Source organism: Vigna umbellata, chromosome 10 (genome assembly GCF_029865625.1).
Source record: "Vigna umbellata cultivar VRB3 chromosome 10, Vumbellata_1.0, whole genome shotgun sequence".
In the NCBI taxonomy this organism is placed as follows: Eukaryota; Viridiplantae; Streptophyta; class Magnoliopsida; order Fabales; family Fabaceae; genus Vigna; species Vigna umbellata.
In genome coordinates, this window is record NC_142174.1 from 17,223,910 (window position 1) to 17,250,965 (window position 27,056).

At 34.9% G+C, this 27,056-nt stretch overlaps 5 protein-coding genes across 9 annotated transcripts; 3 read left to right on the top strand and 2 right to left on the bottom strand.

The window, feature by feature from the left end:
* Positions 1-380: 380 nt before the first annotated feature.
* On the bottom strand, positions 381-2,606 carry LOC124835734 (L-ascorbate peroxidase 3-like). The gene is made up of 9 exons (XM_047310717.2): positions 2,344-2,606; positions 2,138-2,262; positions 1,873-1,922; positions 1,641-1,706; positions 1,489-1,537; positions 1,186-1,268; positions 1,011-1,090; positions 803-905; positions 381-710 (listed from the first exon to the last, which is right to left on the bottom strand). The coding sequence occupies exons 1-9, from the start codon at positions 2,604-2,606 to the stop codon at positions 537-539; spliced, it is 993 nt and encodes a 330-aa protein (XP_047166673.2). The 3' UTR covers positions 381-536.
* A 688-nt stretch (positions 2,607-3,294) lies between these two features.
* LOC124835725 (pyridoxal-phosphate-dependent serine hydroxymethyltransferase, putative (DUF632)) lies at positions 3,295-7,517 on the top strand. Its single transcript, XM_047310700.2, has 4 exons — positions 3,295-4,380; positions 4,616-4,821; positions 5,170-5,393; positions 6,470-7,517. The coding sequence occupies exons 1-4, from the start codon at positions 3,654-3,656 to the stop codon at positions 7,251-7,253; spliced, it is 1,941 nt and encodes a 646-aa protein (XP_047166656.1). The 5' UTR covers positions 3,295-3,653; the 3' UTR covers positions 7,254-7,517.
* Positions 7,518-8,303: 786 nt separating this feature from the next.
* Positions 8,304-12,002, bottom strand: LOC124835727 (L10-interacting MYB domain-containing protein-like). 3 transcript variants are annotated; one of them, XM_047310703.2, is made up of 3 exons: positions 11,827-12,002; positions 10,784-11,137; positions 8,304-8,898 (listed from the first exon to the last, which is right to left on the bottom strand). In XM_047310703.2, exons 2-3 carry the CDS (start codon positions 11,135-11,137, stop codon positions 8,335-8,337), a joined length of 918 nt encoding a protein of 305 aa, XP_047166659.1. In that variant the 5' UTR covers positions 11,827-12,002; the 3' UTR covers positions 8,304-8,334. The 3 variants fall into 3 exon arrangements, with proteins under 3 accessions (XP_047166659.1, XP_047166658.1, XP_047166660.1); XM_047310702.2 differs by having other exon boundaries at positions 10,784-11,305; positions 11,827-12,001; XM_047310704.2 differs by having other exon boundaries at positions 8,304-8,889; positions 10,784-11,305; positions 11,827-11,996.
* Positions 12,003-12,630: 628 nt separating this feature from the next.
* On the top strand, positions 12,631-17,977 carry LOC124835726 (3-dehydroquinate synthase). The gene is made up of 8 exons (XM_047310701.2): positions 12,631-13,033; positions 13,506-13,656; positions 13,743-13,910; positions 14,014-14,240; positions 16,553-16,676; positions 17,185-17,247; positions 17,358-17,501; positions 17,586-17,977. The coding sequence occupies exons 1-8, from the start codon at positions 12,720-12,722 to the stop codon at positions 17,715-17,717; spliced, it is 1,323 nt and encodes a 440-aa protein (XP_047166657.1). The 5' UTR covers positions 12,631-12,719; the 3' UTR covers positions 17,718-17,977.
* Positions 17,978-23,503: 5,526 nt separating this feature from the next.
* LOC124835728 (rac-like GTP-binding protein RHO1) lies at positions 23,504-26,337 on the top strand. 3 transcript variants are annotated; one of them, XM_088100230.1, is made up of 9 exons: positions 23,504-23,770; positions 23,849-23,921; positions 24,012-24,231; positions 24,522-24,609; positions 24,697-24,806; positions 24,951-25,014; positions 25,594-25,658; positions 25,739-25,804; positions 25,882-26,337. In XM_088100230.1, exons 3-9 carry the CDS (start codon positions 24,133-24,135, stop codon positions 25,981-25,983), a joined length of 594 nt encoding a protein of 197 aa, XP_087956356.1. In that variant the 5' UTR covers positions 23,504-23,770; positions 23,849-23,921; positions 24,012-24,132; the 3' UTR covers positions 25,984-26,337. The 3 variants fall into 3 exon arrangements, with proteins under 3 accessions (XP_087956356.1, XP_047166662.1, XP_047166661.1); XM_047310706.2 differs by lacking the exon at positions 23,849-23,921 and having other exon boundaries at positions 23,504-23,831; XM_047310705.2 differs by lacking the exon at positions 23,849-23,921.
* The last annotated feature ends 719 nt before the right edge of the window (positions 26,338-27,056 follow it).

Below are 27,056 nucleotides of genomic sequence, written 5' to 3' on the forward strand. Positions count from 1 at the left end.
TTATTACAATTAAACCTAAATAAAACCTAAACTTTAAATGCCTTGATTAAACTTAATTAATTACTCTCTTTTGTAGTTTGATTTAAAAAGTTTTATTGGTAGGGAGACTATGTACCATGCTGTCTACTAAGATGATTTATTTCTCATTAGTACCAATTATTTTGTTAAAGATCTTGCAATTTATAGTTGAGTTACACATTATTATTTTATAACCCACTAAGGTTTACCAAATAATATAAATTTTATGTAATTTACATAAAATAAACATTAATAATTAATTATGAATTATTATTATTATTATTATTATTATTATTATTATTATTATATATATGACTCTTCAATACCAAATTTATAGTTTAGTTATAACAATACAGCACACATTTCTCAATACAATACAAACATTTTTATTTTCGAGACATAGAAAACCAGCCAAGTGTCCTATACAGTATATCAAACATTAATTTAAGTTAATATATATATATATATATATATATATATATATATATATATATATATTTATATTTATACAGTATTCTTCAATTGGTTCTTTTGTTCAGTTCATGTAAGTAACCCAAGATCACTGCAGTTAAGGCAATACCGAATCCTATAACTCCCTTCGCCAATATGGAACGATGATTCTTCAAACTGAAACCAAGCTCTGAGAGTTTTTTGTGTGAGGTAGCATAATCTTTGAAAAAGGCATCCTCATCCTAGTACAATTCAAAACTATTTTTTTAGCAAAAGTTCACTCTGTATAATGACAGTAATATGTTAATTTCCAACTCTTTGATTTGTCTGTTACCTTTGCATACAGTTCAACATACTTCCGAAACATAGGATCCTCAACTAGAGCCTTGTCTGTGGGAAGTTTCAATAAATCTTTTGATTCCCCTTTCAGTAATTCTCTGTCAGAGTTATGTATCAGCAATTTCAACTTCTTCTTTTTTTACATTTTTAATAAATTAGCAGTAAATAAATATATCAGTAGATCATGGTAGTAAAAATCTTACACAAAATATGAGTTATCAAATTTGAAAGGGTCCTTTGTCCACTGCCCTTCAAAGTCAGAACGATCTCTATGTGCCTTTCCCTTATCGGTTAATAATATTAATGAAAAAGATTAAATTTACAATTTAACTATTGACTGATTAAAGAACTCTTGGATATATGTAACATAGTTTTTACCAAAGTGTGACCTCCAGATAGAGCCACTATGTCTTTGTCACTTAGCCCCATGCGATAGAAGATTTCCCTTATATGCGATGCACCTGAAAATCTTCCATATATATTCTTAATAACTAGAACTCAAAATTCACCATACAACACAGTGATTTAATTAATGAATGTTTTTACTTTCTACATGAATCAGATGAAAAAATAAACGAAGATAAACATGCATGGAGACATATTAGAAATGATGTCTTCAAAATATTTTTATCTGCTAAATGACAGAAAACTGCAGAAAAAATAAACAACACAGTGATTTACCTTGTTTGGCATCTGGAAGACGACCTTCTGCTGGCGATTCCAATGAATCCTAGTAAAGAAAGTAGCATATTGTACAGTAAATAGAAAATTAAAACATAGAAAATCGAAACACATGCATGAGACTAAACAAAATTGGTGAATTATATATATACTTTTCTTCCTGGAACAAAGTCAATAGTTGGTCCCCCGGTGATCTCTACTGCAACAACACCAGCTAGCTGAAATACAAAATAATCCAATGCATGCAACTTAATTAATCTGTTACATGTGAGAACTTACAGAATTTTTATGATTTTTTACTTAACTGATATTAATGTGTTACAAAATATGGTAAAAAATGTGCTTTTTATGAGTGAAACTACATGCCAAAACTAAAATTTTAACCTGGTAAAGGTCAGCATATGAAACTTTTGGATGTTTGGCCTTCACATCCTCTGTTGTACAAAGAAACCAAAAGCAGTGAGAACTATAAAGTGTTAGAAAAAAGATGATTTGGTAATTTTAGGATTTTTTTACATATCTGGATCAAATTTGTCTAAAAATTACAAAAATAGACAAGTTAAAAAATAATTACTAGTAATTTATGAAGAAATTTGCTCCAAACATATATATATATATATAAACTAATTTCAGATGGAAGAAAACTCACCACAGAACAGAACTGCTGTTTCCAGCCCTTTGTTTGCTGCGTGATTCAACTCTCGTGCATTCCTGATAGAACCATTGGGGCCTCCTGTTCTTGTCTTAACATCATAGGTACCAGCATCATGCCACCTACAAATAAGATATAAAAGTTACTGAAAAGTTTGCTGTAAAGAAATGAAAGGAGCTACAAATTATAATTAACATGCATACGCTAATCGAAGCATGAGAGGGGCACAGTTTCTGCTGGAGATAAGAGTACGAAGGTCACGACGAGCCTTCTCAATTTCCTTCACATACTCAGCATTAGCTATAGCCTTTCCCATTGCACCGTTAAATTTCAGAAGCAATGCAACTTCGTGCGCTTTGGTTTGAGAGAGAGGATTATATGAAATGGAAGGTGCAAAGTGCAGAATGGCTTTTGCATGTGAAGGGTTTTTATACGAACCTGATGAACAAGAAGCTGATGCTGCCATTCCAAGGAAGGGATTACTTTGCTGCTGCTAGAGAAAAAGAATTTGTTTTGTTTCCTTCACAACCAGAACATTCACTTCTAACAACCAATAACATTAATTTCCTGAGTTAAAATCAATCTTCATATTTCAATGAAAGGAATATACGTTAAAATACAAGTATATTATATTTACTAAAATGACTTTTCGATCTAATATAAATGTTATTCATACACTTTTATACTTTGAACTTGTTTATTTATTGATTTTAAAATATAAAACTTTTTCTTTAACTAGATTCGTTTATAAATTTACATAATTTTAAAAATATTGGTAGAAGTAATGTTGGTATATCAGTATTCTAGAATCTTAAAAGCCCAGAGTTTAAAATTGTTTAAGGATATCCCAGAAGTCCATCTGATCTGATCATGCATGTGGCCCTTTGGTATGTCGTGCTGTGCATCATGCATGTTACTTCATGTTATGTTATTATGCAAAGTGAAAAGAAAATTTACCCTATAGGCCATGGGAGGGGACATTTTGGTCCACCAAAATTCAAAAACCAAACAAAATTTATTGTTTTTTTTTAAATGATATTTGTTTTCTAAGTATAAAAGTTAATATTTATTATTATTTTATCATGTAAATGTAAATATTAATGAATTTACATTATTTTTTATTTTAATCGCAGGCTCTCTGCCCAACGCCTTTGTCTGTGTGTGTGCTACTTCTCTTTCTGTCCATTGTTGCTCCTCCTCCACCCCACTATAGTATAGAGAGAGAAAACCAAATGCAGCATTCTGAACACAACCACATTCCTAAACTGCATTATCTCTCTTCTCTACTTTAGATTCTGAAGCAAGTTCAAGTGTCCCAGAGAGGAATGCCTTTAAATGGAGGTTCTTTAGTTTTGACCCAAAAATAAAGTACCTTTGGCACTTCCCACCCAAAGCCAGAGTTGCAGCCATTAAAATAGCCAACTTTTGCAGAAGCACCACCACCACCCCAATTTTTTGACCACACACAAACCAACCTTTACTCGTTCCCTTCACTGAAGAGCTAAAGGAGGAGATGGGTTGCTGCCAGTCGAGGATAGAAAGGGAAGAAACGGTGTCGCGTTGCAAATCCAGGAAGCGTTACATGAAGCAGTTCGTGCAAGCCAGACATGCTTTTTCTGCGGCACATGCTATGTACATTCGTTCGCTTCGTGCCACTGGTTCAGCACTCTTTCAGTTCGCAAATGCTGAAACCACGGTTCTCCACCACCTCAACCATCACCATCACCACCTTCCGCCGCGCCCTCAGCCCATTCTCCCGCCGCCGCCGCCGCGAACTCCCACCCCGATGCCGCCGCCACCTCCTCCGCCTCCGATGAGTCTGAGCTCTTACACGTGGACTTCGGACTCTACCTCCTCCCCGGCTCTTCCCCCGCCGCCTCCACCGCCGCCTCCGGTTCCTTCCTCCGCCTGGGACTTCTGGGACCCGTTTATGCCGGCTGCGCCGGCGATGGCTTCCCGGTCAGTGACGGAGGAGGAGTGGGAGGCTACAACAACCACCGGATCAGAAGTGGTAGTGATGGCGGCGGCGAGCGTGACGGCACCGCCGTCAGTGGTGAGCGGGTTTTCCAAGGAGACACCTAGTGAGCTTGCAATGGTTGTTTCAAGGAATAGTACCAAGGATCTTGTCGAAGTTATCAAAGAGCTCGATGATTATTTTCTCAAAGCTGCTGATGCTGGTTCTCATGTTTCTTTGATCCTTGAAGTTTCAAACTCTGGATTTTCTGATAACAGTAAAGCGTGTAAGCCTCATTTTCATCATTGCATGTGACAATTTTAGGAGTCTTAAGTGTTAACTCCTTTTCTGGAGTGTGAATCTCTTGAGATTTGCTTGTGGTAACTGGAAATGAACCCCTTGCATGTTGAATTAACCCCTTTGTTTATGGTTTTAGTTTGACTTCTCTATGTAGTTCAAGTTTTTGTTTTTCTTCAGCATTTTGGATTCTGAAGGGTTATGTTTTCACTTGGTGGTGGTAGGTAAAGTGCACAGCTATGGGTGGAATTTGAGTCCGTCCTTGTGGACTTGGGGTTCGAGTCCGAAGCTGAATGGGTTTGGAAAACTGGCTGAGGGAACTCCCGTTTCTGTTGGTACTTTTGGGGCTAATGGAGGTGGAAGTGTTGGGCACGGGTCCACTGTGGAGAGGCTATATGCATGGGAGAAGAAGTTGTATCAAGAGGTCAAGGTGTGTTACTTTTTTGCTGAGCTTCCCCTTTGATGGTAATAATAAAAGAAAAAGAAAAGGGAAAGGTTATAGGTTATTTCCTTTTGTGGACATAAGATTTGATGCGGGTCTGGTGAAGAAATCTTGTTCTTTACAACTAATATTCTATTGATGCTATGGTTTTCCACTGGTGGTCATGTGTTCATGTGCTTGGTTATTGTTCAATATTTCATTTTCCTTCTCTCCCGTTTGTAGTCCCTCCAAATCACTTGAGGAGGAATCCGACTTTTTCATCAGATTCATAGATAATTTGACAATTCCCATTAATCGTTGTTTAACTTTTTTAATATTTGCTTTGGTTGGTTAAAGAATGCTAAGACTATAAAGATGGAGCATGAGAAGAAACTGGCACTGCTAAGGAAGGTGGAGATGAAGAGAGCTGACTATGTGAAGGCAGAGAAGACAAAGAAAGAAGTGGAGAAGTTAGAATCACAAATGATGGTTGCTTCTCAGGCCATTGATAGTACATCTGCTGAAATAATCAAACTGAGGGAGATGGAGCTGTACCCTCAACTCATTGAGCTTCTCAAAGGGTAAGTCTCTCATTTGAGAATCCTCTTTATTTTTATGCATAACTTCGTGTCACAAATGAATTGGTTACGAGCTAAAGGAAAAAGCTATCCTGCAACAGTAAAAAACAGTAGTATAGTAGCATAGTAGCATAGTAGCAAATAAGATACTGAATCTTAAAGCAAGGGAAGCAATTTTGTTCTGTTGGGAGGGACCCTTTTGGGGTCTTAGCTTGCCGGTGGGAATGGGAAAAGCGAAGAGGCATGCATAAGCCATGGGAGCACCCTTTTCCCTCAAGGGACTCGGGTACAAATTGAGTCAGAATATATACATACGTAGGCGTAGCATCAGTGACAGTAGAAAATATTGCTTTTGACTGCTTTATAGTTTTCACTGATGTAGTTTTGCCCTTGACTGAGACGAGTACAATTCGTACGACCCAAAATCTCATTTTTATCCTGGGTGTTTCCTTTGGATCGGTGCTTATCGCTTCCAAAACCCCCCTATACATATCTTGGACTAGACATTATTGTGGCGTACTTTGTACCATATAATTTCTCACATGACTTTCAATTGGAATGATTATGTACCACTGGATGGGATGTTATGGTCCCCGCATGATGATTCTTCTGGGTTTTCTGTTCATAAATCATGATATCCTTTTTACTTTGGCAACTTGTACAAACAACACAAATTCGAGATAGGTTGAAATTGAGGTATACTCTCTGCTGGGAACTGGCAAAACTGTTAACCCTTGTCAAACGATCCAAAATACAAATCATCCATCGCCATTTTGTTTGCTTTCATTACTGAATGGTTGTTGACCTGGCACAAACACTGTTGGTTCTGATTTGCCAACAGAATGTGTAGCACTATCCCTGCCTGCTAGGATTTCTATCAACAGTGACATAACTGACATTACAATGCAACATTCAACAATCAAAAACATGTATTAGAGAAAAAAGTATGTACTTCATTTTTATAGAAACTCTCTTTTTAATTGCTGTAGAAACTAAAATTATCTTCGCCTATGATTGTTACTAGTGAAGTTTATCAGAATAAGAAGCCTTTCTCAGCATTGTGTTTGCTATGTTGGCAGATTAATGTGCATGTGGCGAAGCATGTACGAGTGTCATCAAGTTCAAAAGCACATAGTTCAGCAGCTAGAGTACCTCAACACCGTACCATCAAACAACCCCACTTCTGAGATTCACAGGCAATCAACTCTTCAGCTGGAGCTTGAAGTACAGCAATGGCACCAATCTTTCTGCAACCTCTTCAAGGCTCACCGCGATTACATCCAATCCCTCACAGGTTGGCTAAGGCTCACCCTTTTCCAGTTCAGCAAAAACCCTCTAAGCAGAACCCCGGAGGAGTCAAAGATATACTCCCTGTGTGAAGAATGGCACCTTGCTGTTGATCGCATCCCAGACAATGTAGCATCCGAAGGAATAAAAAGCTTGTTAACGGTTATTCATGCCATAGTAGAGCAACAGGCAGAAGAGTATAAACAAAAGAAGAAGTCAGATTGTGCGTTCAAAGAGCTCGAGAAGAAGGTGGTTCAGCTTCGGTCTTTGGAGTGCAAGTATGGTCCGTACTCCATGCCAGAATCCTCTATTTCCATGCGAAACAAGGACTCGGTGAGCGAGAAGCGTGGCAAGGTGGAAGCTTTGAGAGCAAAGGCAGAAGAAGAGAAGAACAAATACGAGAAGGCAGTGAGTGTAACTAGGGCAATGACGCTGAACAACTTGCAAATGGGTTGCCCGCATGTGTTTCAAGGGATTGTGGGGTTTTCAAGTGTGTGCATGGAGGTTTTTGAGTCTGTATACAACAAAGCCAAAGTTGCTGAACAGGAGCATGACGTGAAGAGAATATTGCCGTAGGAGAATTCTAGCTCATATGTTGTGTACAGTGAATGTGATTATCACCCTTGCCCGTATCATCACATTGCGTTTACACCAGCTGATATCATGAATCATGATACCTCATACTTTGGTGTAGATTCCTCATTCCGCAAGCATTTATTACGATGGGTTTTACTTGGTTTCATTGTGTACTGTTAATATGATAATATATATAGTCCAGAAAAATTGAGGATTTGAACACCCAGAATTTTGTTGCCAAGTTGTACCTTTTTTTTAAGGTTTGATTCTTCTTCTTAACTTTGGGAAAGTGTCTTGTCTATGCATTCAACAAAAAAACAGAATCACTGCTCCTGTCACGTTTCCTGCAACAATTATGTGCGGAATTGAATTTAATTTGGTACGAGGACTGCAGACTGAACTCTATAGTATAAAACACTTCTATATTTTTTTTCTCCTTCTCATAGAATCCTTCTACATTGGAATCACCGAAAATTTGAATTATATTCAGAAGGGTTTTTTAATAATTATATTTAGGAAATGCTGAATGTAATGTTCCGTTTGTTAGTGGATGTGGTAGTTAGTTCTGCGCTTGTCAGATTTAATCTGAACTGTGCTTAATATGTTGTTCAGCTGATACTGTGGATTTGGTGGCATACATTTAAAATTGTACTACCAACGTTTGACCCATCAAACTATTAAGAAACCATCAAAATCAATTCACCAAGATAAAATCTGTTCAAATAATGTAAGATATCTTAGCACACTCATCTAAACTTTTAAATAATTTTGATGAGACTTGATATATTAAATACATTTTTAATTATTATATTTCCCAACTTATACAAACTACAATTTCAAAAATAAAGTTATAATTTGTAAAAAGACTTGTATATGAGAAATATACATTGGTTTTGGAAATGAAATAATTATGAACAACTTTTTTCAAGTTCAATGGTCCAATTTAAAAGTTTTGAAAACATCATACGTATCGTGCAAACATTAATACTGGTTTTAACATTAACAATTCCGGAAGTAAAGTGGTATGAATGAGATTATGTAGTCAAACGCTGACTAAAAGAGATTTTTTTCTTCTCTTTTTTCATTCTGCACAAGATAAATTGGATGCAACAGAACACTTACCACGCAACCAAGTTAAACGTTTATCCTTTTTGAGGGACAAAAATATCTCCCTAGCATTAGGTTTGTTGAACAGATCAACAGCAGCAAAATATAGATGTTGATCAACACCTTCCATCAGATCTAAGTCCCTAATACAGTCAGCCATGCTAAATCTAGCAATTTGTTGCTCTATGGCAGCTGCCCTCATCTTTGAAGCAGACGCCATCTCAAATATGGCATCTGCAATAGCTTCATCAATTCCTTTACGCCCTCTTTTGCGCTTAGAAATTCCAGTAGGTGTAGTAGGTTGAACTGTTTGAGGATCATTAGCCTCCTCCTCGTCCTGGGATTCTGATGAGGATTCTTCGTGGTGTGTGTTCAATGGCTCTAGACAAGGAGTTACAGAAGTATGTTCACCCTCAGATGCAGCTACATATTCATGTTTGCCATTGGTTGCTGGCTCAGAGAATATTGTAAAAAGTTCTTTAAAGATTGGGCACCCACCGGTTTTGACAGTCTCAGCATCTGGATGTTTCTGCAATCTCTACGAGTTAATCAAATATTATTTTATAGAACACATGCCTGTGTTCATGGAACCTCTATGCAGAGAAAAGATGCTGCAGGCTATAATAGAAACTACAAAAAATGATGGCAATATAAACACATTCTTTTAAACATCCTCGTGAAATCCAAGTTAGCCTCATTTTCTATTATTGTGTATTTAGTTAAACTTATTTTAGAAAACTAATGTTTTTTTTTTCACCAAACATGATTTGTGAATTCCACATGGATTTTAATATTTCACCCTACAATAAAGAATGCATTGTTAGCATTCATAAAAAAGCAACCGGGTTTCAATTGAGAGAGAAATTATGCCACAACATTTTCAAGTTGTTAACATTACTTATTCCATATTTTATCATTACAATGAATATCAAACTTTCGGAGAATTTAAAATTAATTCAGATGAGCTATCCATACAAAACTCTATCTTCACCTTGGTAGGAAAAAAAAATCGGAAACAGATTTTTCATACAAAGCATTATTGAATGTTGAAACTCATTAAGAGCGTGTTTGGTTCAAATAACTGGAAGGGATAAGAGAAGGAAAATCCCCTCACCTCCTTGTTTCTGTCACCCCTCTAATGTTTATAAACCATGCTAATTAAATTATCCTTAACATGAACATTTCAGTTACAGTTCTTTTCTATCATAGAAATTTGAATACCAAGAGGTTTACAGGAACTCACACTACTCAACCAATTGAGCTAAACCATCTCGGTGAATACTTGATATTAATTACTTTATTTATCTACCATAAGAGTACTTCTTTTTAATCAAAGAAAAGAATGCTATTGCATCAGTATATAGATTGCAATCCTATCTAAGTTAGTATATCAATCATTTACAGCATTTTAATACATTAAAAAAAGGAAGAAATACAAAAGTGGGGGACCAAACCAAAACCACTAAAAAAATATAAAATGTGGAAGACTGCATCTATCACAACAAAAGTAATACGCAATACATGGAGGTACACTATAATTAGCTAGGTTATCAGCAAACCTATTTCCCTTCCTAAAATTGAGCAAAAGTGTTAGGGAGTTAATTGTATATAGGAGGAGGGGTAAAGTCACATAGCCTAACTGCCAAGGCAGTTAGGAATAGTTTCTGTTAGTGCTGTTAGTAAGTGATATAAAAGGGGGATTAGTGGTTGGTTGGGATTAGTTTTGGAGTATTATTGTTTTGCGGGAACTCTTGTAGTTCTTTGGAGAGAGGTTAAGCTCTCGGGTTACGTTGTAACACCATTCTTGCTGATTCTTTTCAATAAAAGGAGGCTGTATAATTAAGAGAACTTGTCTTTGTGTGTTCTCGAGTGTTTTTTCCATAGGTTCTTGATCACAAGAACCCATCAAAAAGTCTGAAACGCATATTCTTAATATACTCTAAAGCATTGTTCCATCTGTTTCTTAGCCTCCAAGGAACAATTGAGCTGTCAGAAAAGGATCTAATAGTGAGTAGTGTGTTTGTCTCAATTCAAAGAACTTTCCATCCATTTTGAACCATCATAATAGTAAATTATTTTAGTTTCCCTCTCCTTCTCTTATAAATCAAAAAAGTTGTTCCTCCACGAGAAATTACTCTATAGTTTAAAACTGCCACGTATCCATTGTCTCAGCCAATCTCTCTATAACATGCAGCCAAGTTTTTCAATTTACGAAAGAATTAATAAAACTCAAATGTGTCACATGAAGATTGATCAAAACCATGGCACATGGTCCTAGACCATACAATAAATCCCACCCCTCTACTCCCTTTCTTTAAACCAAACAGTATACAAAATGAACCTATGTTCAAAGTTTCTTCTTTTAGCAGCACCACCATATTTTGATGTTTGTCAATAACAAAACAAAAGATGAAGGAAAATACCTTGATGTATTCCGCCCAAATTTCATCATTAGCTGTTATAGATCCTGTGGATTCATCCCAACTAAAGTCACTTTGATCAAGAATGGACTTTACAATAGAATACTGCCGCCTCAAGACGGAATATCGGTTTTTGAGCTGTTCCTTGTCCCATTTCAGACCTGTTTTGCTGTAAAACTCATCACAAATATATTTCCATGCTTTCTTATTGAATAAATTGTTATGTTTATTCCCTTTATGTACTTGGTCAACCATAAGTGTGGCAAGTATCTTTGTTAGTGATGTTGTCCACCTAGCCCTCGACTGTTCCTGCTGCTGAGTTTCTAGTCTTCTTGATCTCGTAAATTGGCCTGCCATCTATAGTTTACTGTACATAAGTGTTTGATAAAGTGACAACACAGTACACATAACAAGAGTGAGTAGGTATTTAGAACTGCATTCACACTGCAAGAAAGGACATCCAATCATACGCCACACATTGTTCCCGTTTGATTTCCCTCCTCAAGCGAAGGACATGAGTCAATTCTGTAGCAAATGGAAGAAGCTTCTTTCATTGTTTTGACATTGAATTTATGAGATTCATGTAACCCGATGCAACGCAGTAAACACACTGTAATTTTAGCGGAAATGTGGGTCTTTGACACAATTCCAAACAAATTGTGAATTATATCTTCTGGACTTTAAGATTTTAGTTGAATATAACTAGCAATAATTAAAAATGCATAATAAAGAAAATGCATAACCAACCCAATTACGATTGAGAATGGTTTGTACTGATGAAATGGGCAGCATTGTAAGCACACATTTTGGTAAGAGGAGGACACAAATCCTAGAAGACCCAAAAATAAGTACGATCCACTGTGCGATAGCAAGCTTGCCAAACAGCATAAAAGGGTAAAGGTATAAAATTTATTTCATTCAGAATCAGAAAAACAGATGTATCTCAGTTTAGGCCTTTTATGTTGCGATTCAATTGTAGATTCTGTAATTGAATTTTGTTAAACCTTTTTGAAAACCCTAAAGCAGAGGAGAGAAGGAAAATTTACCTTGAAAAAACCAGATCTCTCCAGAGAAGGTTGATCCTTCGATGAGATTACACAATTTTAATCCTTGAAACAGGGGAAGAAGAACAGAGAATACTGACAACAACCTAGTCTGCCTAAGAACAAAATTTTAATCAAGGTTTGCCAAAGTAAACGCTTGTTGATTACTTTTAGTTATAAAAAATATTTTAGATTATCCATTTCACATTTTTTTTTTAGCTGAAGTTACAATTTATTAAAATGTTTATTGTATAAAATTAGTAAATCTAAATTAATAACTTATATCCAAAACTTCATGATACCCTTTGTGACTATGAACAGTTTTACCTTTCAATAAGTAAACAGAATAATTTATTTATTTAATAAAATTAATAATTGAATAGTTCTTTTATTTTAAAAGAATTAAATAATTTTTAAAAATAATTTCACATAATTTTTAATACTATTTCACAAAACGAAAATTTAAATAGATATAAGCACATATATCTTTGTATAGCAAAATATGTTTCGTATTCATTCTAAGGCCAAAATGAATATTAACACATTTTTTTCTCAATATGCTGACTATTAAATGTATTCTAAATTATTAATTATTAAGATAATAATATTTTAATATTATTTAGGTGTCATGATTATTGATAATAATTTTAAATTAATCAATTTAATAACACGATGTTAAAATACTGTAAAATGTTGTGAAATGTATCATTGTCCTAAGAAGTTTTTGGCTTAATTTATTTATTTTAAAAAAAAACAATATACTTTATTTTGATCTCTACCAAACAAACACTTGAAAAGGTTTCACCTACCCCTGAAATGGTGTTTGTGTTGAAGAGAAAGCATGTTATTGTTGTTGTCTTCTTCACTCACCAACCCATTCAATTCCTCATTCCCAAATGGCTTCAGCAGCCACCAATTTCTCTCTTTCTCTCCGCACCAAACAGCAAATTCCAATCTCTAAGCCCTCCTTCTTCTTCTATTCCACCAGCAAGAACAACCATTTGCGCTTCAAATCTAATAAATTTCCTTCACACTCTGTTTCGACCGCTCGCAACTCAAGGATATGCGCCACCTCGTCCCGAGTCATGGATCCCTCCGCTGCGAAATCCGAACCCACCCTTCCCACCACCGTCGAAGTTGATTTGGGTAATCGGAGCTATCCCATTTACATCGGATCCGGGTTACTAGACCAACCCGACTATCTTCAGAGGTAATTGTAATACTTCCTTAGTCAATTCACTTTCTGTTTAATTTTTCCTAAAGTGTTTCCAGTACGTGTGTGTGTGTGTTTTGTTTTTCACTTTCTCAATTTTCAATTAATTGTGCAATGTGTAATATATTGTGTTGTGTCTTACTTCCAACAATGAAAGTTCGGTCTTCGGTCTATTTAATCATTTTTTTTTCCTTTACTTTTCCATTTCTCTATTTCAACTATTAGTTTATGTTTTAGTGTTTATACCGTTATGTTGTGATGGTCTTACACCTCCAGAATACTAACAGGGACTTAAACATAAAAAGAAAAAATTGATTGTGTAGAGATTAAAATTTAGAATTTTTTTTTATAGAGAGACTGAAATGTAAAGGACGAAATGGCTAATTAAACCTTGAAGTGTCGAATAAGACGTGGATTTTTTTTCTTGTTTAATATATTCTGAAGTGTTCTTTTCCCACTGTTGTATTAGGCATGTGCATGGAAAGAGGGTCCTAGTTGTAACCAACAAAACGGTTGCACCACTTTATTTAGACAAGGTTGTTGATGCTTTGACAAGGGGAAACCCAAATGTTTCTGTGGAGAGTGTAATTTTACCTGACGGTGAGCAGTACAAAGACATGGTAAGTCTAGTGCGTAAGAATTGGCTGTGGTGTTTGTTGCCAATTTTGGTAATTGCATAAGAAATGTTGTTGTGTTCAACTGATAGGATACTCTTATGAAAGTCTTTGACAAGGCCATTGAGTCACGACTCGATCGACGGTGTACATTTGTTGCCCTTGGTGGTGGTGTTATTGGTGATATGTGTGGCTTTGCTGCCTCTGCATTCCTACGTGGTGTTAATTTTATTCAGATTCCTACCACAGTGATGGCTCAGGTCTTTTGTGCACTTGAAATTTCTTTAATGTTGATGGGTTCTAATCTCCACTATCTATGTTATCTCATTCCCTTGTTCACTGGGTTGTGTATTATGTTTCCAGGTTGATTCTTCAGTTGGTGGCAAAACTGGGATAAATCATCGCCTTGGAAAGAATCTGATCGGTGCTTTTTACCAACCTCAGTGTGTGCTTATAGACACAGACACGTTGAATACATTACCAGATAGGGAACTGGCATCAGGGCTTGCTGAGGTCATAAAGTATGGCCTCATTAGGGATGCAGAGTTTTTTGAGTGGCAAGAGAAAAATATGCAGGCATTACTGGCTAGGTAAATTTTTAACTAAGTACTGTGTTCTATTCTATTTTCATTATGAAGCTTGTAATGATACGTGAAACATCTCATAGGTTATAATAGCTAATTTTCTGGGGAATTTATGTTAAATATGTTTTCTTTTTTTGCTGGAAAAAAGTATCCCAAGGGAAGCATCATGGGTTCATTTTGGATTAATAGGGCCCGAAAATTCAACAGGAATTTTTTGTTTTGACTGTTGGTGGTGCTGATATTGTTCTGGGGCTGGACTGGTTAACAAGCCTTGGGGAAGTCAGTGCTGATTTTGGAAAGTTAAGGCTGATCATTGGTAAGGATGGAAAGGAGCAAATTTTAGTAGGTGATCCCACTCTATCTAAATCAGAGTCTTCTCTGAAAGGGGTATTGCATGAATTGAAACAAGAAGGATCATGTTTTTGATAAAATGGGGTCCAGAGAAAGAGACAGATTGTAGTCATGTGCCTACAGCAATTTTGGAGGCTTTGAAGATGAATGATGACGTTTTTCAGGATCCAGTGGGACTAGCTCCCAGATGCAATTATGATCATGCAATCCATCTTCACGAAGGGGTTGCCATTCCTAATATTAGGCCCTGCAAGTACTCTCGTCAACAGATAAATGAAATAGAGAGTCTAGTTAATGAGATGTTACAAGCTGGAATTATAAGGCCCAGCATCAGCCCCTACTCAAGTCCTATCATATTGGTCAAAAAGAAAGATGAAGGATGGCAATTTTGTGTGGACTATCGGGCTCTCAATAAGATAACCATTCCCAACAAGTTTCCTATTCCTGTAATAGAAGAACTACTGGATGAGTTATCGGGAGCAACTATGTTTTCCAAGCTGGATTGAAAGTCAAGATATCATCAGATTCTCATGAAAGAAAGTGAGGTTGAGAAGACTGCTTTTAGAACCCATGATGGCCATTATGAGTTTTTAGTCGTCCCATTTGGGTTGACTAATGCTCCAGTCACTTTTTAGTCATTAATGAATGATATTTTGAAGCCATTTTTAAGGAAGTTGGTGCTTGTCTTCTTTGATGACATTGGTGTACAGTCCCACTATGGCTACACATGTGGAATATCTGAAGCAAGTTTTACAGGTGCTGCCACAGAATAATTTGAAACTTAACCAAAAGAACTGTAGTTTCGGGCAGCCACGTTTGGAGTATCGGGGTCATATAATCTTGATGGATGGGGTGGCTACAGACCCAAAAAAGATAGAAGTTATGTGGAATTGGCCGGTTCCCAAAGATGCAAAGGCTTTGAGGGGATTTTTGGGATTAACTAGGTATTATAGAAGATTTGTACAGGAGTATGGTAAGATTGCCAAACCTCTTACATAGTTGCTGAATAAGGAGGGTTTTTTGTGGTCTGTAGAGGTGCAGTAGGCATTTGAGGCTGTTAAGGGGGTTGTTTCTCAACTACCTGTGTTAGCAGTACCAGATTTTACTAAACCTTTTTACCTTGGAAACTGATGCATCTAGCAAGGGATTGGGGATTGTGTTGCTACAGGAGGGTAGACCCCTTACTTTTTTAGAGCCAAGCCTTGTTTGGTGAATCACCCTCAATTGGATGGCCAAACAAAGGTGGTGAACCACTGTTTGGAGACCTATTTACACTGTATGACAGGCTCTCAGCCTCGAAAATGGCCACAATGGTTGTCATGGGCAGAATTTTGGTTTAATACCAACTATAGTGCTTCTACAAAAATGTCTCCTTTTAAAGCTCTATATGGCCATGATCATCCATTACTTTTGAAGGGTAATACTATTCCATCTAAAGTGGAAAGTATTAATCAACTTCAGCAGGAACAGGATGCAATATTACAGGAGTTGAACTGAATTTATGTAAAGCCTATAATTAGAATAGGGTGCAAGCTAACAAACACAGGAGAGATGTGGAGTATCAGATAGGGGATTGGGTGTATCTAAAGTTACAGCCAAAAGATTGAAATCCTTGGCAAGAAAGCCTAATGAGAAGCTCATTCCTAGGTTCTATGGACCTTACAAAATCATGGCGTGAATGGGATCAGTAGCATACAAATTGGATCTACCTGCTCATAGCAGAATCCATCTGGTTTTTCATGTATCTCTCCTTAAACGTGCAGTCCTGCCCACTACTGTTGTCCAGGCCTTACCTCCTTATGCTAGTCTTATTATACTGTTTTTGGATTACCTGTGCATCATAGCTTATTGGTGTCTCATATTTTCTTGTTGCGTTGATCTATTTCTTTTATCTAAATGTTGTGTAACTGCTTTCATAGTGCCCTTCTTTTATTCCATTTTTTACAAGTTAATGTCATCCACTGCAGAGATCCTAGTGCATTGGCATATGCTATAAAGCGATCTTGTGAAAACAAGGCTGAGGTTGTGTCCTTAGATGAGAAGGAAAGTGGACTGAGGGCAACATTGAACTTGGGTCATACATTTGGTCATGTGAGTGACTGTCCGTGACTGATATTATCTTTATTTTTGGTTGTAAAAATTTTCCGTAGGTTTTTTTACACTCCTGACAATATTTATGACCGGGGTTATAAATTAATGTGTTGATAAGCAATTCTAAAACTGTAAAAATAGTGAGAAAAGAATAAATAAATGAACACGTGTTCTTTGGGAAAATTTTACCTATTCAGATGGTGTACAATGTTCCAAATCGATAAGTCCAGTTGTTTCAAACAAGGAATTTAAGTTTTTACTAAGGATAGAACATGAAGAATGTTACTCACTATATAGATTTTAAAATATAATGGTTAAAACATAACTATGTTTATTTTCTGTGCAATCATGACATTAAATGTTACACACTAAGGATAGAACATGAAGAATGTTACACACTATAGATTTTAAAATATAATGGTTAAAACATAACTATGTTTATTTTCTATTCCCAAAATGTTGTTTCTGTAACCTCTGATTTTAACTATTTTTCCCATTCTTATTTTAGGCTATAGAAAATGGGGTTGGCTATGGGCAGTGGCTTCATGGAGAGGCTGTTGCAGCCGGCACGGTATTTTTTGTTTTTTTTTTTTGACAAAATGATATCATGAATTTTACTTATATTCGTGATTAATACTAAAGGAGGTTTATATTGAGGAATCTGTATTCGAATGCACACAGGTAATGGCTGTTGACATGTCATATCGCCTTGGTTGGATTGATGAATCTCTTGTAAAACGAGTTGGAGACATTTTAAAACAGTCTAAGTTACCCACGGCCCCTCCTGAGATAATGACTGTGGACATGTTTAAATCTGTCATGGCGGTAAGAGCTGATGGTGGCTACCCTTTTAACATTCAATTTGTTCTTATCAGAGAGCTTTTTACTTAATTTATTTTGGTATATCAGGTTGATAAGAAGGTAGCAGATGGGTTGCTCAGGCTTATTCTTCTAAAGGGTCCTCTTGGTAATTGTGTATTCACAGGGGATTATGACAGAAAGGCCCTAGATGATACGCTTCGTGCATTCTGTAAATCCTGATGTTTTTGTTCCATGTTTCTATGGCTGCTTTATACAACCCAAGTCCTTTTGTATGTTTGTTGTGTACTTTGGATTCCGACCTTGTTCCCCACCATGTAAGCAAGAGTTTATCATGAAGTTGTATTATTAGAAATTGAGGCATGATCAATAATTATTATTTGAGCATATCATTTTTTTCTCATTGTTGCCCAGAACAATGGTAGAATATATCATGTAAGCAAGAGTTTAATACGAAGTTATTATTAGAAATTGAGGCATGATCAACGATTGTTATTTGAGCATATCATATTTTTCTCATCATTTTCATTGCTCAGAACAATGGTAGTGCAAAATAGTTCCACTGTTACAGTTGCATATTCTCCATCGAGCTTAGAAATATACAGTTACAATTTTCTATACAGTTACAATTTTCATGCGTCTATAGATGAATAAACCCAATAATATTTAAAGTAAAGAATTATGATGTATGCAAATGTAAAATGGTAAAAACAGAGGCATAATATTCTTTTTATCATTCTTCACAACTATAATTGCATATTGTCGCCAAAACAATAAAAATAAAGTCTGTCTAGTTCATGTAAAATTTATTGCCTGATGAACCAAATAGTGTGTACAAAATCCAAATGTGAATTTAGATACTCAAAAGCTAAAAGGATGCAAACAATACAGTCTAAGTCTGTCTGCCTAAATTGTAAAGAATGTATACATGCAATTTTTTAATGGTTTAACTATCTTGGAATGTTTCTTAATCTTAAAATTTTCCTTCCAACATAAGATTTAATGTTTCGATATCTAAAATAGATCTATATGTAAACCAATAGTTCAATAATTAAAGATAAGAGCTAAAATTTAAAAATTGTCAAGAAACTAAAATTTGATTACCTCTCTTAAAGAGTATGTGAGACAAGTTAAACAAAATCTATTTCACTTAGGTCAGGTTGTACAAGCAACAATTGAAAAATGTAGTTGGGTAAAATTTAGGAGTGGGTGTGTGATTCCAATTGTAGATTCCATAATTGTTTTCAATAATTCAAAAAATGTTATAGAATGTAAAACATGAATAATATAATAAAAATAATAGGTATAAACCCTTGTATGATTCTCGTACTTATTGAAAAATCTCAAGTAAGTTCTCTTGTTGAAAACGGTCTTTATTGGATCCTAAATTTGATAAAATCGTAATAATAAAGTTTTTTCTGTTAAGTGGTCAACATCAAAGGGTTCCTCGTCTCGCGCAAGGACAACATTCTCCTCCTTCCTCTTTTTCGTTTTTGGTTTACTAGCAAGGAATTATTCTTCTTCCTTCCTCTTCTTTGCTTCAGGTTCACGCATCCAACCTAGCCTAGGGTTTTCTTCGTCGCGTGAGAGGTGATTATGAGAGCACCCTTCTTCTTTTCCCTTTTCCTTTTATCTCGAGGAAACCTAGAAGCTTTAAGTTTCTTTCGTCTCATTTGCGCGCAGACAACCAACCCGAAGGGATCATTAATGGCACAACGGAGGCGCGACAGAGTGCAAGGGCGCGATGGTTGTTCTTGTTCTTGTTCTTCTCTTCGTTCTGATTCGCAGCGAAGGACAAAGTTTCATTCTCTCGTCCTTTCCTTATTTTGATTGGGTTGTTTTGTGTTTGATTGTTTCTATGTGAGTGGTGCTGGGAGTGTGTTGTCCTCGTTCTTGCAGTTATTTGGAGAGTTCGCATTTTGTCTTGGGACTTGATATCTAGGTTTCTCATTCATTGCAAGATGAGCCGAGAAGAGTGGTTGTATCGATTTGAGTTATGATTTAGTTTTGTTCTTGTATTTCGATCTTGAAAGTTGGATATTTGAATTACAAGTCATCCAGAACCCTAATTTGGATGGAGAATTACAAGTTAAAATTTAAATTTCCCAACTCTTCTCAGAAATCCCTAATGGTATTCAAATCCCTAATTCCCTTTTGAAATCCTTTTTCTCTAAACTCAACTCTTCTTATAAATCCCTAATTCCCTTTTGAAATTCTTCTTTCTCTAAATCCAACTCTTCTCAGAAATCCCTAATCAAAAGTTAAGAAAATTCCTAATCTATTATTTTAACTACAATGACCAATTACATTTTGTCATGTGAAAAAGTAATATACCTTCTTAATTTAAATAATAATGTCACATAATAAAGCCATTAGCATCTACATATCACGTCAGCATCTCATGACGCTTCTGGTCATTTAAGGGAAATGATTTAATTTAATTGCTACAATTTTACAAAATTTAAGACTCAATTGAAACTGTTTTCAACAATAGGACTCACTTGAGATTTCTCAACAAACACGAAGATCATCCAAGAATTAAACTAAAATAACTGAAACTGTTTTCAACATAATTTAATTGCTACAATTTTACAAAATTTAAGACTCAATTGAAACTGTTTTCAACAATAGGACTCACTTGAGATTTCTCAACAAACACGAAGATCATCCAAGAATTAAACTAAAATAATTAAAATTGTTTTCAACAATAGAACTCACTTGAGATTTTTCAACAAACACGAAAATCATCCAAGAATTAAACTAAAATAATATCACAATTACTTTCATCGTTATTATGAAAAATTCTCAAACAAACACGAAAATCATCCAAGAATTAAACTAAAATAATATCACAATTACTTTCATCGTCATTATGAAAAATCGTTTAATGTGTACGTTCTTGTACTCATGTTAATCACAAACGTGCACACACATTCATATTCTTGATATTTACCTAATAAATTAATTAAATGTTTCTTTTTAAAAAATAACTTTTAGTAAAAATTGTTGAATAGATTTATTATATTGTTTTGCAGTATCAATTATTAAACCAAATGTGAAATATATATATATATATATATATGCGGGGTTTGCTACGCCTGTTTTTCAATTGATACATTTTAACAATGTGTATCGGGTTTTAGTAGACAAAAATACCATTATATATCATGGATTCTAAGTTTTAAGGTTAAAGGTATTTTAATAATTTTCATTCTTAAAAAAAAAAAACAAGAAACCCCAAACTCTTGCTCACCTCCCTTATTTCTCTCTTTGATCTCTCTCACTCCAACATTTTCTCTATTATCCTATAGCATTTTCTCAGCATTTTGAAATTACTAACACCATTTAACGCAATTATCGTAGCCAGAAATGCACCCTTCATACACCGACCAGAATAATCCATCTGGACGGTGACAGCCATGTTTTGCTACTTCCAATAATAAGAAGATTTTGCTATGTGTGTTTAACTATGCATAAACTTTATATCAATTTTTTTTTTAGTTTTAATATTTCATCCACGCTCGACGACCTCCTTCGCACCAGGAACCTTCCAGAAACTCAGCCTCTCCTCCTCTGAATGATCCGAAAATGCAACCCTTCTTCTCAGTCTCACACAAACGCCAATATTTTTCTATAATATTTTCTTATAACCTGAGTAATAGTGCATACAATTAAATTTAGGGTTTATAATAAAAAAATGGTTATCAATTTAAAAAGTAATAGTGTGTTTTGCAAATGAATAAATATGTAGTTTCTTTATTTATGTGATATGCAATATTTTCAAACAACTTAATAGTCAAAATATCAAATTTCCTCAAAATAAACTATTAATTCTAAAATTTAAAAATGAAATTTAATAATAAGAAGAAGGAAAAATATATAACACAGTCCTCCAATCAAAAATCAACATCAACATCATGAATTATTTTATTATTAAAGTGAAAAACAAATGAACAAACAGAGCAAGAGCAACAAATTGCGATGTCGCAGGTTGTTGTGTCTAGGTGAGGGAGAGTATGGAGATGAGAGAGAAACAAATTGGATAAGTGAGGAAGGTGGATTAAAATTAGGCAAGTGTTTCTGATTTTTTCAATTCGAGGTTACAATAGGGATGATAGAGAAAATGTTGGAGTAAGAGAGATGAAAGAGAAAGGGTTGAGAGAAATGAGTAAGGATTTGGGGATTTCTTTTTTTGTTTTGAGATTTCTTTTTTGTCTACTAAAACCCGGTACACATTGCTAAAATGTACCAATTGAAAAACAGGCGTCCACATTAGCAAACTCATATATATATATATATATATATATATATATATATATGAAAAAATACTAACGATGGGGTCAAACACAATTTTAAACCTTGGTCGAAAATGGTTGAAATTTAGCAAAATAAATTTATTTATTAAATGATTATGTTCTAGTCAAATAATCTTGTAGGCTTGTTAAATAAGCAAATAAATTATAAACTATATATACAATTAATGAATTATAAACGATTGTAAACATGTCTTTTTAAATAAATATTACAAAAGTAATCTTGAAACATTCTTCATCTGTTCTGGTTAAAAAATGTTCAACGTTCTGATTATACATGATAATTTATGTTTAAGTGAGAGTGCGAAGCCTAATATTGCATTCCAATTAAATTCTTAAAATATCCTATATTTTTCTTTGTTGAATATAGAATCATAACTTGCTTATCTCACTTGTACATTGAGTTTTAAACTTTCATTTATCTGATTTTAATATTTTATTATAAGCCTTCCATGGTATATGTCATATTGCTTCATAAGATCTTCTTAAGTTTAGCTTAATAATAGGCATTATCAGACCTCTAAGATTTGCGAGGAAACTTTAGTTCTTCTAACCCTGTCATAAAATTAGGCTCAATATTGTTGCTGATTAAGGAATATATTTATCCATAATTTGTTCACATGCAAAGTAAATTGTAACCAGTAAAAAATTAACTATATTTACATAAAATTTAGACATTAAAATTAAATTAAGTTTAGTATATTATTTTGATTAAAAAAAACATTGTTGATAAAGATATTTGTGTGACACTAAACACAATGCACCTTTTAAAAGAAAAGATTGAAAAATTAAGAAAAGGAATGGATAAAGCAACACTGGTTTTACTTTGTTAATAGTAACTCCTTGAGAGGAAAATATTTCCGATTCATATTGTGATAATCATTTTGGCTAACTTATCTATGCATGTGCAAATAGAATTAAGGCCACTTGAAATATTTAAGAAGAAATTCTGAGAATGATATATTTTGAGGTGGAGGAATCACCATGAAAGGTCCCTTATCTGATTTTGAAAGTATTAGAAACCCCAACAGAGAAAACAAGAAAATTTGGAAATACAAGTGTGGCGTCAATTATCAATTAATGACAAAGATCAATTTGTTGGTTGACACTTCATATTCATCACATCCTAATCATCCCATAATGTTTGGTTTGAGTGTAGAGTTTCAGAGCATGCTGGGTATGTTACACCAAAAAATAGATATATTCACATTGTTGAAAAAGAAAAAAGAACAAATTAGGTGTGCCTGTATCTTCTTACATTTTTCTTGAAAACAGTGTTTGAAAAAGGAGAACGTGCTACCATAGCTTTTAATCTCACAGATAAAATAAACAATATTATATTATCATTACATTTTTCTCACACTACAAAACAAAGATTTGCTTGGTAACTACCTTTTTTTTCATCTGTTTATCCTTTGATACACATTTATCTTGTCTGTACATAAAATTTTATGCAGTTTATAAATAATTAGATGGGTTGGACCCGCAGTGGTCGATGATGATTAGTATAATATATGGCAGTTCATAATTTAACAGTTCAAGTTGTTTTGGTGATATTTCTCTTACAGAAAGTTACTCTGTGAATAATCTGAATATGTAAAAAAAATTTGAAGCTTTGAATGTTTAAAAATGTGTATAATTTTGGAGTGTCCTAAGGTGAATGGAGATGCTTTTATTGGAATAATGAAGCCCCGAAATTGCGTAAAAAGAGAGTGAAATTGAAGATGTGAGAGTAAGGAAAAGAAAAAGAGAGAAAAGGTGATGAAGAAGCATGAATGGGTGAGGATGAATTGATGCAGTAAGGATCCGAAATTGTCTGCGATAAAAAGAGAGTGATAATTTATTTTTAAACAAAGGAATAGAAAAGAGGGGTTAATAAGAATAGAGTTTGTTTGTTGTGTAGTGTTGTGCTGTGTAGTGTTGCATGAACGGTTCAACAGGAAAATCTTGCGGGCCAAAAAGGTTTCTCCTTTCTCTCTCTCTCCCCTTCGTCAATGCCTTCTCCTCTCACTCTCACAACAGGGTCTGTCTCTTTCTTAGGGTTTCCTCATTTCTCCTTTTTCCATTCCCTGCTTTCTACCTCTCTATCTCTTTCCGCATTTTCGCAATTAGGGTTTGTTCTTTCTCGGTTTTCGCTTCTTCTCCTCATTCTTTGGCTTCTTCTTCTGTGTTTTTTTTTTCATTTATTTTTTTGTTGGCGCAGATGTGTAATTGAGACAGAAGAAGAAAAAGAAGAAGAAGAAATTGGAGGGGGTGTGTCATCGGGTCCTCAGGTGAAGATCTGAGGCTTTTCGTGTCTCTTTTCTTTTCTCCGAGTTAAAAAGATGAGCGCTTCTAGGTTCATCAAGTGCGTCACTGTTGGGGATGGTGCCGTGGGCAAAACCTGTTTGCTTATTTCCTACACCAGCAACACTTTCCCCACCGTTAGTTTCTTTCTCCTTTCTCTTTTTCGCATTTCAAACGTTAATTTTTGGGGTCTGGGTGATTGTTCAGTTCCGCTAATTGAAGAAATTCAGTTGCATTTTTCTTGTCATCTACATTTCGGGAAGTGATGGGATATGTTTCATAAGCCTGCAAACAGCATTTTCGAAGTTAGAATGGGTCCTTTATTACGAAGTTTGGTTAGGAAATTGATATTGTTGTATTTTCTGGGAGGGCGAGGCATTTAATGTCTCCTTTTTTTTTCAACTTGGTTCTTTCTATGTGGAAACAGGATTATGTGCCGACTGTTTTCGACAATTTCAGTGCAAATGTGGTTGTCAATGGTAGCATTGTGAATCTGGGTTTGTGGGATACTGCCGGTAATGCTGTTGTGTGATTATGTTTCTATGACATTCGTGATGTTGTAGAAAGTTTTCTCTGGATTTATTGGGTTATTTGTGGAGCAGGACAAGAGGACTACAACAGATTAAGACCTTTGAGTTACCGTGGGGCCGATGTTTTCATTCTGGCCTTCTCTCTCATAAGCAAGGCCAGTTATGAAAATGTCTCTAAAAAGGTACTTTGTGGTGGTCTCCTGTGTTTTGGGTGTATTTCTTGTCATTTATTTTGAGAATATTACAAGGTTTCTGTATGGCCGGTGATCTATGTATCATTTTATAAAAAATGGATGATAAAATGAATGTGTTGGTATCATTTTCAGTGGATTCCAGAGTTGAAGCATTATGCACCAGGTGTCCCCATAATTCTGGTTGGCACAAAGCTTGGTATGTTTGTTTGTGTATAACCTGATACTGCTATTGTCATTCATTAGATGCTTCCATCTGGCTTATCCATTGATTTCATTTATTCCGGTTTGTGTTACAATGAAATATATAAACTTAACCCAATGGATTACATGTTTGATAAATATTGACTTTAGATACTAGTACAGCATCTTTGAAATTCTCCATGATCTTAGTGAACTGCTGAATCAGATTTCTTTTGTCTTTTTGGCCAGAAGCGGCTGGAGTTCTGGTGCATTTTATTCTCATTTTTCTTTAGATTTTCATCTTCACAGTTTTCCCAACGTAGTTGATACTGCCATTAGGATCAAATTTTTGTTGATGTTTCCGGTAGGTTGTTAGTTTTATTCATTCATTGTATACTTTGAAAGGCATGCCCTGCCTATAAATATGTATTACAATTTTCAAATAATCTTCCAGTTAGGTTCAATGCCTAATTTGTTCTATTGAGGTGACAAATGGTTGTGTTTTAGTTTCTTCAGTGTTGTTGCATGTTGTATTGATGGTTTTTTGTCAACTAAGAGTCCGTTGATTGTTAATTTTTGGTTTGTAATGGGATAGATCTTCGGGATGATAAGCAGTTCTGCCAAGACCATCCTGGTGCCGTGCCTATTACCGCAGCTCAGGTGAATATTGATTCTGGTGCACTGGAATCTTGTTTAGTGATTTCAATTAATTTAAATCTGACATGTGCATTCCCTTAAAGGGGGAAGAGCTTAGGAAGCTGATCAATGCACCAGCTTACATTGAATGCAGTTCAAAAACACAGGAGGTAAATGGTTGAGTTGAGTGCATTACTTTTTCTTTTTTTTTTTTGTTATCTAAATTTATCTGTGGCATGTATTGTAGAACGTGAAGGCAGTGTTTGATGCGGCCATAAGAGTTGTCCTTCAACCACCTAAGCAGAAGAAAAAGAAGGGTAAAGGACAAAAGGCTTGTTCGATATTGTGATTCACTAGGTGTTAACATTTGACTGCCCTTTGTTCTACCTACCTACCTGTATTACCCTCCCCTTCTTTCTTTTTATCATTTCTTTGCTATTAAAGAAGTTGCAGTTTATGTGGGTGTTCGTGTTCCTCAGACAAATACTCTAGATCTCCTTGAAGCATAAGGTGCTTTAATGCTTTACTTTCTTTCAATTATTGTCAACTCTAATAGTCAAATTTGCATTTCGTGGTTCCCGCCTTTTTCTTATAACTTCCGTTTTTATTTATGTATTAATAGACTGGAATATCCCAGATAGGATAACGACTTTGTTTGTTTCATATATATTTAAATTATAATATATTTTGATTCAAGGCTTCATTCAGGTTTTTAGTTCATTCTTAGTAGTAGTCATTTGGTTGGATTAAATACTTTGACTCAACCAGTTTCCTCACGTTATATTTATGGACAAATTCTAAGTTCTGCGAAAAAAACGTCAAATAGTAATAGTTTTTTGTTCGTTTACTTAATTTTGTTACTTTTTTTTTGGGTAGACACGAGTTCCTGCACATTTTTTTGTTAGTGCAAATTGCTGGGCGTTGACCTGACCTTAACTATAAGTTGTTTTAGTAGGTTATGAATATAGCAAATCAATTTGCATAAAACTCAGATTACAGTCAACCTCGTGACTTTTTTATCCACTTCACGAAAAAGAAAAATGATTCGTTACGAAAAGTCAAATATTTTTGCTTTTTTGTATATATTAACGAGAGGAGTGAAATGTGTTAAAATTATAAATGAGATTTGTTGAATACAATAAATTAGACTTATAACTTTTTGTAATTTTCACTAAATTTCAGTCAATAATAATAATAGTGTTAAAAGAATGTTTTATGGGAGTTTATTGTTAACATCTTTCATATTAATGACTTTTTAAGTCATTGAGAATGGATTTTGCTAATGTGCATGTAAAGAACTATAATTTTCCCCTAGAATTGCAAGTGGGACTCGTGACGATTGTTTTCGCCAAAACAATAAAGTCTTGTGCTGTTAGTAATAGAAACTCTAAATAAAAATTATGAAGTAAAACGTAAAGCGAT